This window comes from Adiantum capillus-veneris, chromosome 28, assembly GCF_014529385.1.
Source record: "Adiantum capillus-veneris isolate H3 chromosome 28, ASM1452938v2, whole genome shotgun sequence".
Taxonomy (NCBI): Eukaryota; Viridiplantae; Streptophyta; class Polypodiopsida; order Polypodiales; family Pteridaceae; genus Adiantum; species Adiantum capillus-veneris.
The window spans coordinates 15,156,520-15,171,934 of record NC_140958.1 but is presented as its reverse complement, the minus strand read 5'-3'; the positions used below and the strand labels follow the sequence as shown (position 1 = coordinate 15,171,934).

Here is a 15,415-nt window from a genome sequence, read left to right as displayed (position 1 = left end):
TTCTTCACTTGTTATGAAGCGCCTCTTTACAAGCTGTTAACCCTCACGGCACACGGACACCCTATGATCTATAAACGTTGTATTATTTAGAGTCAGGTACCAGGCTTGTCGGACCAATAGGAAAAGGGTAAGAGTGATCGCCGATGAGAGGCGCACTCTAACTGGGACATTCAAGGGATTAGTTGGCTAAGCATGGGCGCCCAAGTGTGAATGGGGTGAGCTCATATAAAAGCCAACTAAACCTAATTTTTACTCATTCTCTCATTTGTGCAATAGAAGAGTGCTCTTGCTCCATCTCCATCTCCATCTTCTTCTTCTTCACCTCCTTGTGTGTGTGTGTGTGAGAGAGAGAGAGAGAGAGGGAGAGTGTGTGTGCGATCGAGCATTACGAAGGCACGACGGCGGCGAAGCGGTTGAGCGCGGTACGACTGCAGCTTCTTCTTCATCGCGGCGAGGAATCTACCACGAAGGCGAGCGTAGAGCGGTGAGTGACACACCCTTTGCTCTCTTGAGCTTGCTAGTTTAGGCTTGTTGTGTGCTTGGAGCCATTTGTGGCTCGCACACGGTGTATCGGCAAGTCCCTTGCTTCGACAGTGCGGCAAGGAGCGCACATTTTTGGCGCCGCTGCCGGGGATATGCCCTACACTAAGCTCGGTTAGCACTTTGTGCTTTCTTGTGGTGCAATTTCTATCATAGGAAGGGCAGGGAATGAGTGTGTGTAGTTGTGTGGAGATTTTTGTTTTTTGCGTTTTTTGCGTTTTCTGGTTTGCACTGCACAGTTAGCATTTCTTGCGTTTTTGCATTTTCTGCATTTTCTGGTTCTGTCAAGTTTCAATTTCTGCATTTTCTGCGTTAAATTTTCTGCATTTTCAATTTCTGCAATTTCTGCACTTTCAATTTCTGCATCTGCAATCTCTGCATTTTCAATTTCTGCATTTTCTGCATGTAAAAAAAAAACAAAAAAAAATTAATTTGACTCCTCTGAAAAAGAAAAAAAATAAAAATCTGGAAAAAAAAAATCCGAAAAATAAAAACGCGAGTGAGGGGGAGGTTAAATTTTCGGAAATAAAAATGCGAGTTATAAAAACGCGGGCGGGTTGGTTTGTATAAAATATAGATCGGGATCGGGATCATTTCCCCAAGCCCAAGCCCAAGCCCAGGCCCAGGCCTCAGTCCTCAGTCCTATGATATATACTAGACTCACTCTCATATATATACCCTACCTCCTCAAGAGGGAATGAGAGCATGTGGGACAAGTCCTCCACTCTCCTCCCTTCTCTTCCCACTTGCACCTTTAGACTTGCTATTTGGAGCCTAGTTCCCCAGCTAGGAAAAGACTGTTTCGGGCTTTTCTGGAGCAAAATAGAACCAAACGGTGGGCTGTAAAGCACAGCGCGTCCCTCCTAGCGATACGCTCGTTTCGAGCTATCACACGGCCCATTCCACGACACGCTCTAAAAAATCTAGAAAAAAAACAAACAAAAAACACGCTAAAAACTAGTCACAAGGCCTCCTAGAGCAGCTTTTTGACACCTTAGGGTATCAAAAGCACATGCACTTACGCTCTGGGCGGGTGCTAGAACACGAGCATATTGGTAGTGCCTCTGTTCATACGGACACCCATTACCCATCCACGATAGGCTCTAGACCCTCAGCGGGGACACAAGGTAGCACCACCCAAGTCCCTAAAATAGCCGCTAGTGATTCCTCCTCCGACTCAGAAATCATGGAAGCATACCCTACCCAAAACACTGAGAGAGAAGGCCATGCACCTCCCGAAGCTCCACAGCCTAGTACTAGTATGTTTAGCCGTTTCATGGAAACATTAGGTAGAGCTACTCGCTCGGAACCTGATGCAAATGAAGCACACGAAGGGGGTGGGGAAGTGGACTCTCCTTTCACATCGCACGTGGACCCCACACCCCCAAAGAGTGTCCATGTGGATATCCTGCCAACTTCTTACCAAGAAGGCCCTGTTGAGCTGCCTCCTTCAGAAGTTCCCTCTAGAGTACCGTTGGTGACAAGTAAAACCACGGGGAGCAACATTGCTTCTACCTCACAAGAAACCGTTAACACGTCGACTCTAGAAGGATTGTTCATTAATGATCATTGGACATACGACCTCCACACTGAGGTGTTGACGGATCTACACTCTGGCCACGCCTACCATGTAGGATGGATAGAGATTGTACAATCCACCTCTAGTGCCACGAGCATCGAAGATCAACAAAAAATGATATGTAATGTTATCCATGGCATTATTCAATCAGAAAGACAAAACCAAGGGGTAAATATACTCTCAACTGGCCCCATGCGATTTCTGGATACGAGCAAGGCTCAACAGCCTACTCTATCACAAATGGAGACTCCTCTAATGAGCCCCATGGACCCATCTTACGTCATTTCACCTGGGGTCTCTATGCAATCTGAGCCTCCGAGCGACAACTTTAGCTTCCCTAACTTGGCTCAACCCTCTATTAAGGAAAACACAGTGCTCACTCCAGGGATAAGCCTGACAGAGAATGTACCGATGACATCTATGGTTAGCGCAGTGCCACTACCTAGTGTCGTAGTACCTAATATGGGGCCTCGACCATATGTGCCTCTAGCCCCTTATGCACACATGACCCCCACACCCCCAAAGAGTGTCCATATGGATATCCTACCTGGGATGACTGAATCGGACAATGTGGATTGGGTCCACCTAGCAGCAACCATAGACACTTGGGGAAATAGGGGAACGACCTGGGTAACACCTGAGGGGGATGAAATTCATGTACCCTTAAATATGCTACAAGCAATGCATATCGCTTCCGACAAGACTCATCCTAATGTAACGAAGAAAACATACAAGTGGGTCCCTAAAGCTTCTTTAGTGACCATAGCTAGTGCTAAAAAACAGAAGCCTTGTAAGAAACGTACCACTCGCTCCAAGAAAAGTAAGAAAATGTTGCGATGGATCCCTAAACGACTATTGGAAGCCCAAGGCTACTATCAAGGAAATGATCAAATCTGGGTGCCAAAACGTAGATTGTGCTCTTACCTATCACCTGACCCAAGTGAGCCCAATCCCGTAGCTCCAAAACGAATCAATGATCGTGGAAAGGAAAAAATCACAGTATGCTATACACTCGCTCCAGAGCTAGTTTGGGTACCAAAGAAAGAACGATTTGTTCCACCTAGCTCAGGAAGGGGGGAGTCCCATGAAGCTTCTAGCTCATCATGTAATACATCCATAGAGGTAAAAGCTTCTACACAGCCTCCATCTATAGTAGTGGACCTCCATGAAGCTACAAAAGAATCCACACCTCCCAGTGTTCAAGAATCACCTGATGAACCACTTCAAGTTCGATCCTGGGAGAGTACCTTACCACCCTTGCAACTTGACGAGGCACCTAGGGTAATAGAAAACTACTGGCAAAAATCCTCACCTATTACCAACTGGAACAATTGGTTTCAAAGGGTGACAAGCTCATTTCAAATGGTATGATCTACCCAAGGAAGGGGGGAGTGTTTGCTGACAGTCATCATTCACTTGCTTCCCTCTCAAGCTTTCTCCCTGACCTCTTAATCTCCGATCTTAGGGAATGTACATATAAAGCTTTATACTCACCAAAAAATTAAAAATTAAAAATAAAGAGCAAGAGCAATTAGCAAACGAGTATGCACATTAAAAGTCAAAACATTGACTCAGACCTACACATGTCACATCTGGTACAGTGAAACAGAAACCTATGCCATAAAACACCTTTGATCCTCATCACTTGAGTGATGGAGGGTAGGTAAGATTAGTACGATAGGAGTGTTTCTGTTTTAGAGTTGAGTGATTAGCGAAGTTCTCTTTTCCCACTAATGCGCCTCCTGGAGGTATTCCTTTTGTTTCCTAGTGTGTACAGGAGCGTGTTGCTATTGATAGGATTTGGACCTTCATGGAACCTTTCTCTCGTTCACACTTCAAATCAAGCGCGACCATCAACACAAACAGGTGTTTTATGTCCATTAGCATTGCCCTTATCTTTTTGCATCCATGTTTGTCTGCCTTGATTGTGATTGGTAGCATAATATTCAGCGCATTTGCTTAGTATCAAACATTTAATTCAATGTAATGTTTTGTCATAATCACTTGTCTAGGTGTAAAAATCAAGCAGTCCGACTAAGCTAGTTTGACCAAGCTAGGTATTAGAAATCTTCTCTTAATACCATGGGGAATGCCTTCCTAATAAGCAATGGTTACTTAAGTTCTTAATCCGATTTAGGCAGCATTGTATGAAATGTACTAGGGCTTTCTAGTGAGCTTAACCCTATTGACCTTTAGCTTAAGTATTATAAAGGGAGTTTACTAATCTGATGAGCCTGGGGAGGGTAACAACGTTATATGACCCCCCAAAGTTACAAAATTTAAATGCTGAAAATGAACAAACAAAAAATCAAAGTGCCACAATGTAAAATTTTAAGCTGGAAGAGAAATCCTTGCTTAAATTGGTACTTCACTCACATGTATCGCCTATGGTACTAGAGCCCTAGAGGTTCCCAGTGTGGGCGCTTTTCCTTGAAAAGCAAAAAACCCAAGGCATACAAAATAAGCACACACATCATAATTGAATCAATGTGAAAATACTTTGGGGGGTCAAAGAAAAAGTAATCAGTCAGGCGATGATTTCATGAGAAATTCCTTTTATGGTAGCTTAACTACAAGGTTTTCTAGATATAGCCTCTAGTCAGCCCTCGAACATGAATACTTGGCTCTCGCGATTAAACAACTTAATTGACCACTGAAAATTAAGAAGCTTACCCATGGTATTAATATTCGATCTCTAGTGCCTTTCGACCGTCAAATTAGCGACCCCAGACTTGTTTAATTTTTTGCCTTTACATCTGTTTATGCATTTGCTTACATTGCAATTTAATGTTCATTGCTAACAAATTGTTTGAAATTCTTTTACCAATCAATTTGTCTACCTAAAACTGCATATGCTTTTTAAGAGAATGCCATTACTGTGCCAATGTTGTTTGATTTTGCAGTGACTGAAGAAGGCTAAGGACATTCCTCTCAAATGCTATTCCACCTCGACGAACCAGCTTCAACTCAATAGCTTCCGAGGACGGAATCTACATCAGGAAGGGGGACATGTTAACCCTCACGGCACACGGACACCCTATGATCTATAAACGTTGTATTATTGTAAGAGTGATCGCCGATGAGAGGCGCACTCTAACTGGGACATTCAAGGGATTAGTTGGCTAAGCATGGGCGCCCAAGTGTGAATGGGGTGAGCTCATATAAAAGCCAACTAAACCTAATTTTTACTCATTCTCTCATTTGTGCAATAGAAGAGTGCTCTTGCTCCATCTCCATCTCCATCTTCTTCTTCTTCACCTCCTTGTGTGTGTGTGTGTGTGTGTGAGAGAGAGAGAGGGAGGGAGAGTGTGTGTGCGATCGAGCATTACGAAGGCACGACGACGGCGAAGCGGTTGAGCGTGGTACAACTGCAGCTTCTTCTTCATCGCGGCGAGGAATCCACCACGAAGGCGAGCGTAGAGCGGTGAGTGACACACCCTTTGCTCTCTTGAGCTTGCTAGTTTATGCTTGTTGTGTGCTTGGAGCCATTTGTGGCTCGCACACGGTGTATCGGCAAGTCCCTTGCTTCGACAGTGCGGCAAGGAGCGCACACAAGCTTGGGAAAAAATGTTTTTAGGCTCAAAGAGTCCCTTGAACTAGGTCTTATAAATAGTTTGGGGTTTTCTTATTTATGTAGGATGTGTACAAAGGAAGTGTCTTTTGCGCTGGTGTGGGAGCACAAGTTCGATTGAGGCTTGAATATCCATGGGAGTGCCTATCAAGAGAGTATTTGTTTGTAGCTAATAGCATGTGGGAACAAAGGCTTGGATGGTTGTGGGAGTGCCGATTGCTTGGGCCTAGTGTGAGACCAACCACCTGTAGATGTGCACGATTGGAGGGAGTCGTATTTGATAGATTTTGAGGTCCATCCTCCACCTAAAATGAGGTGGAGGCTTGGATGGTTGTGGGAGTTTCGATTGGGTGGGCCTAGTGTGAGTCCAACCACTTGCATATGCGCACGAGTGGAGGGAGTCGTATTTGATAGATTTGAGGTTCATCCTCCACCTAAAAGGAGATGCATGTGAACATCATTAATTGTCGCTTTATGACAATTTGAAGAATCCATCACATCCAAACATGAAGATTAAAATAGAAAAGAGGATAGAGCCCACGACCCCCACACCCCCCCCCCCCCCCCCCCCCCCCCCCACAATGCACTACCCGAGGCACTTATACCACTTCCTTGTCAAGGAAGCGAGGTCTGCGGGTGTTGAGCTCGCTACTGCAACAAATTTGTCAAGGGTAGCATGCTCAATTGAGCTCCAAAATAAGCATGGGTAGGCTTATTTGATAGCTATAGTGGAGAGGCTTCATGCACACATGGTAATGGCATAGATTGGGGCAATAATGAGCTTCTAAATTTGAAGTGCAAATTCAAGATCTTTTGCACGTGTGCATGCACACACACTGCATGCACACACACACACTATAATCAATCCAAACCTTATCATGAAAATTGCTAAATGAAATGCAAGGAGCTATGAATGGCAACCAATTCAAGCAAGGAGGGGACTTGAAAGGCCTAGCTTAATGGTTAGTGATGAATCTACTCAAACCTACAAGATCTAAACCTAAGCTAATAGAGATATCTTAGCTTTAAGCTTTGATACCACATGTAAAGTAGATAGGTTAAGGAGGATAGATTAGGCTTGCATTCTTGATGATGGTGAGAGCATCATGTGTAGCCACACTAAGCACAAATCAGGAGACTCAATACACAAAGATAACAAGCATAAATTTGATTGATAATTCAACTAGAGATCAAGTACATATTGAGCCATTATATAGGCTTAGGGAGGGAGTTTTGGATGAAATCATAGATGATGGAAGGCATAAAGATCAACCCAAATACTCTCTTGGTCGTTCATTCTTTTATATGGATAACTGTGTCAATGCAAGCATCAACTAAAAGTGACAGGTAAATGTAGTTGATAGATACAATGAATCTGAACAAAGTGAAGTAAGAGAAGAGCTCCATAGTGTGGGTCTAGGCACAAAACCCCCCCCCTCTCTCTCTCTCTCTCTCTCCCCCCCGGCCGCCGTCGCCGCCGCCGCCAAACCCCACCCCCCCCCCCCCCCCCCCCCCAAACCCCCCCCCCCAAAAAAAAAAAACACTATCCAAAGTATAGTTTACAAGCTAATATAGTATAAACACTTAATAAAGCCCTTACTTTTATAGACTTCAAGACAATAGATAAAGAGAGAAACATTTACATCTGCTATAAAGAGAAATAAGAAACATAAGAAACGGCTTAGAAAAACCTCATAAAGAGTTAGACATTCTTAGTAGTGAGAGTGTAATTGTCTTGCAATGAAAATATGTTGTACTTCATTGCTTGCCCTTGCTGAAGCTAATTTATTAGTACTAATAAGAACTTATAAGTATTGAGTAGGAATTGATACAAAATATTCAAGAAGAAGGATGGACCTCACAATAGTCAAAGATATCAAAATGAGTTAAAAGGCTACAAATAATATGCATTTAATTTAGGTTACGTTTTGTAACGCATTTGAGGGATGACAATGAGTGGTTTGGCACGAGTGGAAATAATACCAAATTTCTCTTCTAGGTTGGCATATTGGCCATGAGGAAGAATCCATTCAAAATAGTGAACAAGGTTGGCAAGTGTAGAATGGATTAAGGGAATCGCTAGAGGCAAGCCAGGACAAATTCGTCGCCCAGTGCCAAATGGTAGTAGCTCAAAGTGATTTCCAAAAAAATCAATTAGTGCACCCTTTTCAGTTAAAAACCTCTCTGGTATGAACCTCTCTGGATCCTCCCAGATCTTTGGGTCATGCCCAATGGCCCACATGTTTGATAACAACATACTCCCTTTAGGGATAATGTAGCCCCCAACCTCACATTCTTCTATTGACACACGTGGTGCCATTATCGGTCCTGGTGGATGTAGCCTCATTGTCTCCTTCAACACTGCTTGCAAGTACACCAAGTTCCCTAGCTCTTCTTCTCTTATCATTCTCCTCTCCCCCTTTGTTACACAATCTAGCTCCATTTGTACTCTAATCATTGCTTGTGGAGTCTTCACTAGCTCTGCCATAGCCCAATCCAATACGGTGCTAGATGTGTCAATACTTGCTGATATGAGCTCCTGTTCACACACAAAGATCTTCATCCTTAAGATTACATATCACCACAAACCATTTGTGTAGTTCTACAACTAATGAATTCTTTTATAGACAACAATCATGTTGTGTGTTATTGAATCTTTAGAATAAGAATTAAATGGCTCTATCAAAAAGGGAAATCCCACCTTTGCGTGTGTTAGTCATGATGACATCCAATGTGATTGTGCAAGCACATAATGATAATTCTATTGAAACTTAGTGTAGTGCATAGTGTGTTGTTTTATGTGCGGTTCAAAAAGAAGGGTCAATGAATTCAATTGTGCATGTGTGTGTGTGTGTGTGTGTGTGTGTGTGTGTGTGTGTGTGCGTGTGTGTTTTTTCATGCATGTGCACATTTCTTTGCATGCACACCAATTGTTTCCGTGGGATTTTCAATGTGTCATGTGTGTTTTTGTCTACATGCGTTTAAGTGTATCTCCAATGGATATCCTTGTAGTGTGCAATTTTTCCTTTTGTGTGTGTGTGTGTGTGTGTGTGTGTGTGTGTGTGTGTGTGTGAGAGAGAGAGAGAGAGAGAGAGAGAGAGAGAGAGAGAGATGGGATACTTGATATTACTATCCTTAAGGGTAACATATAGCATATGGTATCAGATGAAATATTTGACATGCTAAATAGTGAGAATTAATGACTTTATATGCTTCATGCTCTTTGCTCATCCTATTTTGGTGTTCTAGAAATTTCCTTGAGTTCAATGCATTGAGTAATGTTATATTGATGTGTGGCATACAGTCATGGCATGAACCTCCTAGTCCATGGTTATTTGTTCTTTCTAAATTTTGTAAGCATAATGCAAGGGAGCCAATTGTAGCATTGAGATCTGAAGGCCATAGACCATTAAGCAACAAAAGACCATACATCCTATGACCATGTCCCATGTGTTATCATACATGTAGTTGATTCGCATAGTCTTTTGAGTTCACACACAATCTAGAAATTGCTGTCTTTTTTTGGTCCATTTTATCATGTATAATGAATAAATACTTATCCTTTTCCAATTGCAAGAACTTACCATGGATCTCCAAACTCGAAAAGGACTCCTTGACAGAAGTTCTTGTTGGAAGGATGTGGAGCTCATCATGTTGCAGCATAAGTTGGGGTTGGTTAACAACAAAAGAATTTATAAATTTTCGCATCTTTGGGATGACAGAAGATTTTGTTGGAAGGATTTGGAGCTCATGGTGTAGCAGCATAAGTTGGGGTTGTACAAAAGTCTTCTGATTGGTCAACTCTTGGAATTGCTATCATCCTCATTTCCACCTGCCGACGGAGTAGAATTGGATTGGAGAGCCTGGCATTGGCTAGAACACAAGGTGTTTCTGCTCCCCAAGAACTGGAGTACATATAAGGTGTTGGTGTACAAAACGGATTGGTTTGGCCCACTCAACAAAACATGGAAGAAAAACTGGTCAGAAGAACGTTGGCGGAGGAGTGTCAGTACCATTTGGGAGATTAAGGGCCAGAGTACATAAAGATATTCATCTGGAAAGAATAATGGGGAGCCTTGCCTACTGGGATTAAGGTGCACACTACAAGGATCGGCTCTAACACTTGCTCTGGCTGTAGGGCAGCTTGTGAAGATCCCTGCATCTATCCGGCTAGTGCCTTACTTCACAAGGGCTAGCCACTAGGGTTTGCAAATGGGTAGGAAGGACTTGGAAGACCATGTGCTATACGGATGACTTGATCCTGAGAGGGCATGGTATCCAAAACCAGGCTATTTTCGTGTGCACACAAATAATCAGATATTGTTACCTCAACCAGGTCTGGAAGACTGGGAACCTTCGAGTTTTTGAGCGCAAATTGGATGTAGCTCATTTTGATGATATTGTGCATCAGAGCACTAAGCTCATGCATGGTATAGGAGCAAGAGGGGCAACTGACAAGGGTGAAGAATGGAGGTCTGCATTGAGCTACTCTCAAGAGGGTAAGAGTATCTTTTTCTGTGTTCAAGCCTTTGATGGAACCCTAGCCCCTCAAGGCACATGCAGTGCTTGAGGTAGTTGTATTCTTTTCGATTTAATAGTAAGTCTCTCAACTCACAATTGTGAGTATGGAAAAAAAGAAACAAAGATAATGAATATGTGAGATAGAAGGCCAAAGATACAAGAAACAAGATCTTGCTTCTCATGTTGCTTATGGGTAGAATTAAGTCTCTCCTCTTTCATGAATCATCTACCTAACTAAGTCTAGAGAAATCTAGTTGTTAATATATGCTTGAGCTAGGCATTGAGGTCTCTCTAACTGGTAATCCATTGTGGAGTACACTTTTACTTCTCTTAACACTAGTTTGGTACCAAAACAGAACACTTAAGTGTCCATATTTTACAGATGGGTCTTTTAAAAATATAACCTTGCATTTTAGAATCTAGCATGATCAAGGAATATACTTATCAAGTTGACCTTGGTAAGACTGCGACTGACGCTTTGAAGAAATCACCTCTATAAGCTCAAGAAAAAATGAAGCAACCTTATAGAAAAAATTTTGTGACTTTCACAATTGTGCTATAAATAATTGAAAGTTTCATGTGCAAAAAATTTCACATTAGAGTATATACAATAATGGAAAGTTCAAAGTGTTTGATATGGCAATTTCAACCATATCATTGTATACAAAGAAAAATATGTTTTTGATGTATTTGTGAGTTTTAGAAAGTGATACATTGATTACCCTTTTCATTGAGGACTCAAGGTGGCAAGTAGAAGGGCTTTGGTATGCAACATTTATTGGAACATTTTAAAGATTCAAAACTGAGTAAGAGAAAACTTTGATATTTTCATTCTTGAGACATAAGCATTCAAAACCTCAAATAATATCAAAAAATTTCATGTGGATTAAATAAATGTATCAAATTACGTGGTGCATACACAATTGGGATGCCTAAAACCTTGGTCTCAATGTTATCATGGAGAACTCAAGATTTTCAAGAGTTTTTTGCAGAATTAAAAATTCAAGATAGAATTCAAGTAAAGAGATTTTAACTGAATTAGGGGGCCGAAACATATGTAGTTTCTTGGTTTTAACACATAAAATCATTTGTAATTGTCAAATTACACTAGAATAACCCCAATTCCATGAGGGGACCTTTGGAAGACCAAAATTATGCTCTTATTCAGCACATGCTCAAGTAAGAAATTATGTCTATAACTTGCATGTGACTTGGAAATTAGCATTTGAAGAACACTCCATTGTTTTGTAACACTAAGTACTAACACTTAGCTTTTATAAACATAAAAAAGGCTATCTCTACAAAAAGATTGACTTGGAACTTACCATAATTCTCTCCATATAGATTATATTTTGACATGGATAAAAATCCAGTGTTTTCTTTCCCTCATACCAAACCTATGGTAGAAGCAACGTGTAAAAAACTTCTTTTTAGCTTGACAAATAAATTTTCCAAAACTTGGTAGGAAAATAGGACACTTCAATGCCTCAAGTCACTTAAGTGTCCAACTACTAGGCTAGTGTTAAGATTACTTTGAAAAGAGTCGCCATGAAGGACATGTATGGGATCATAAAAGAATCGATCATCTTCACCCTATTGTGGAGCAGAAGGATCAGCACATATTTGTATGTTTCTCCAAACTTTGTCCATGGCCCATGACAAAGCGTACAAGGCGACCCATGAAAAACTTTCTATGCAAAAATAAAAACAAAAATACGATACCCTAGTAATGGGAAAAATGGAAGTGTGTTGCTAGACTCAAGGAGAAAGGCAGTAGTGGTATCCTCAACCCGACAGTGCATACAGAGGTCCATTGTGCTAAATTTATGATTGACAAGGTGAAGCTATTCTCCCAAGGGGTCTCATGGAAGGAGATTGGGATTCACACAAAATACACGCACCTCAATGGACAAACAAAACTAGGTGGCAACGTGAGGGGGGTGGTATGCAAGTGTACCAAAGCATCAGAGGCACTAGAATGGGGAGAGGTACCCAGAATTTTCAAATCTCTAGAGCACACTAGTCCCCATGGCTCTCGAAAGTGGTTTGTGAATCTGTTTTGGAAAGGAATTACCATAAAAATCAATGACAAAGGGCTCATTCATCTAACCCAATTCTATGATAGAAGCGGCATGAGATGGAAAGAAGCAGATCAATTAGTTACCCAATATAACCTCAATGCAAATGAACGATTGCAATCAATGGGGTCGTTGACAATGTGCCTATGCCAATTTGTGAGGTCAAGTTTGATTGAAAGGCCTGGCAGTGGCCTAAGCACATAAAATTCACCAAACCCCAAGCAAAGGAAATCTATTGCAAGCTAATGTCCAAAACAAATTGATTCTTTCCACTCAATAAGCGATGGCAGAAGCATCAGCCAGAGTCTCGATGGGTTATCAATAAAAAGCAACATTGGGGACCCTCGATAGTCCCCATCTATGAAAGGTGGTATGGGGTGTTATTTCTATTTTGGTCAAGATATTAACCAGGGTGATAGGCTCAGATAGATGCACAGTGTACAAAGCGGCAAGTGAGTATCCCCTTCACTTGTTCCGGAATTGTCTAACTAGGAGAGGCCTCATGGGTAGAATATGCAAATGGATACAGAAGACTTGAAAGATCTTGTTCTTCACAAACGACGTACTCTTGGGAGGGATGATTCAAAAGAACCAAGCTATCCTAGTCTGCACAAAAGTTGTCCGCTTATTATCCTTCAAACAATTCAGGAAGTTTAAAAGCCTACATGTCTTCAAAAACAAGCACTCGACGACCTCCTTCAAAGAGATTATTCAAGAGAGTAGGGAAGTGGTCGTATCTATTGGAAAAAGCAAGAACTCTAAGGAGTTGGAAAAAAAGAAACCAAAACTATAGTGGTTTTGGTTTCAACAAGTTCACAAAATGTAACCATTTAACTAGCTTTCGTCTATCAAGGAGTGTGTGTTATGGCCCCTAAAGGGACCTAACGTGCTCAAGGATGATTATACATTCCTTTCTGGATTAATATAGCACCTCCACACAAAATTGTGAGTATCGGGGAAAAATTTAAGAAATCTTTAGGTTGATATCAAACATCTCTTTCTATCCGTTTATCCGTTGGCATAAGCTAGAGTTACTTGCCACGATGAAATGACAACACCTGTGACTATACTTTTGGATAAGGGGCAAGCAATAGGGACACCCATGGGTGAGGCTTGATAAGAAGTCAAGGGGAGTTTACCTATTGGTAAAGGTGAGGGGCTTTAAGCATGGCCACTATGTCTCAACCCCCACAACATGCGAGTGTCGATGTGTGGACACAATCCCATAAAACTAGCTGATGTGAAGCATCAGCTTGTAAAAGGAATAGAAGGCAAGACATATGCTATGTATAAGGAGTGAAGTGGGGAAGACAATGCGGTTTAGTGCACGTCATGGCATTGTGATTCTTCATTGTTAAGTAGGATAAAACCAAGCCACAACTATGCTAGGGGGGCCATTAGTGCCTTTGCACAAGGCCAACCAGCTTGTAGAACTATCTGAATACTTGAAGAGGAGCATAAGAAAGGTGTGCAAAACAACTACTTGCAAGAGAAATGGCACTGTGAATGGCAGTCCAAAGAGGAAGAACGACACGACAATCTGTTTACCCGTGTTAAAAAATGGCATCAATTGCAGAAGTAACGAGAGGGATATTTAGAGTTGTTTTGTCAACAAGGCACTTGCGATCAAAGGGCCTGGATTTCACCTCAACCATGATAACCACTACGGCTCTCCACTCACGTTGCTTCGAAACTCGTGCACTTAGGTATTATTAGCTGGGATAGGAGGCCCCCCAAACAAAGGGCCATCTTTTTACGGGCCACTCTATCCCAGACACAATAATTTGACATGTTATTTCGCGAGAAAATAATCCCACATGAGTTGTTATTGCTTGATTGTGGTGTAGAGAGATATAGCCTAGCCGTTGAAAGTGTAAATGTAGAGAAAGAAACATACCATGATGATAGTCTTGGCGTGGTCTCTCTCTAGATTTTCAAGCAAGACGTCCACAATGACTTCGGAGGAACTCGAGGGGCGTTGCTCTCGTTCTTGAATGAGCTGAGAGATAAGAGTGTCGAATTGCGCGTGAACCTCATCTAAATCAGCTTTGAGCTTCCGATCCAAAAAGCCCAAGGCTGGAATGAAGTCACCGATCATCGGTACTATGAAGAGGTCGATCATGCGGCGAACTAGCATGGCCATGTCGATGCCCAGGGTTGCATCGCGTATCTGTGTCAATGGCTTGCCTAGAAGTATCTTACAAATCGTAGCCTCCAACAGGCTGGCAATAGTTTGAGTGAGGTTGAGGGGCTGCCCTACTTGGAGCTCGATTCTGCGCACCAGAGCCATAATCTCGCCACTGCGTATAGGTTCGAACTCTCTCACGCGCTTTGAAGTGAAGAGCTGACGGCTGCACAGCTTGCGGGCATGCCGCCATTCGTCGCCGTAGGGAGCCATAGAAATGCCTGATGATTGCCCAAAAGTGAGGTGCCGCGTGACTTCCAAGGACGGCCGGCTGCAGAAGACTTTGTCATTTGGGCCGCTCAGGCAAGCTCTGGCGAAGGTGGTGTCCGAGACCACAACGGTGGGAACAACCCCTAGCTTCAAGAACATTATCGGCCCGTACTTGTTGCTCAATCTGGCCATGGCCCTGTGAGGCAGCTCGCATCCCACCAGCTCCAGCAGGTTGCCTACCACCGGTAAACCCCTTGGCCCAGGTGGTAGTCTACAGCTACCTCTGCCCCTCCTTCTCAGCTGCCACACCACCGCAATGAGCAGCGCCGCCGCTGCCATTACAGCCCCACCACCTGCCGGTAGCCATGCTCCTTCCATGACAACGCCGTCGACTGCAGAATATGCGAAGGAAGCTGAGAGAGAGAGAGAGAGAGAGAGAGAGAGAGAGAGATTCGTGAACGCAGGGCTCGGCAAACGGTAGCTGGCCCCAGTCACACAGACGCGGCGGTCTCATTTGAGGTGGCCCAACTTTACCATGCGCCCTTTTGCCGCATTGTAATTTCTGCTGACACCGCCTGAAAGTATACACCGACTCTATAAATGAAAAAACGACGTACCATCTTTTATCATTTATGGAACTGAAAAGTGCTCCTGAGTGGGGCCTGAGATTGATTGAGAGAGGCATAGTAGAATTTTTTTTTGACGCGCAATTTCCCAAGCCTCTTTTCACA

At 42.7% G+C, this 15,415-nt stretch overlaps 1 protein-coding gene across 1 annotated transcript; it reads right to left on the bottom strand.

The window, feature by feature from the left end:
- Positions 1 to 7,554: 7,554 nt before the first annotated feature.
- LOC147420090 (cytochrome P450 71AU50-like) lies at positions 7,555 to 15,191 on the bottom strand. Its single transcript, XM_086504100.1, has 2 exons — positions 14,187 to 15,191; positions 7,555 to 8,229 (listed from the first exon to the last, which is right to left on the bottom strand). Exons 1-2 carry the CDS (start codon positions 15,060 to 15,062, stop codon positions 7,612 to 7,614), a joined length of 1,494 nt encoding a protein of 497 aa, XP_086360226.1. The 5' UTR covers positions 15,063 to 15,191; the 3' UTR covers positions 7,555 to 7,611.
- Between the last annotated feature and the right edge of the window lie 224 nt (positions 15,192 to 15,415).

Coding starts and splice junctions, on each gene's coding strand:
- LOC147420090 (XM_086504100.1), bottom strand. CDS start 15,062: ATGGAAGGAGCATGGCTACCGGCAGGTGGTGGGGCTGTAATGGCAGCG. Junction 8,230..14,186: donor ACGCCAAGACTATCATCATG/GTATGTTTCTTT, acceptor GTGTGTGAACAG/GAGCTCATATCAGCAAGTAT.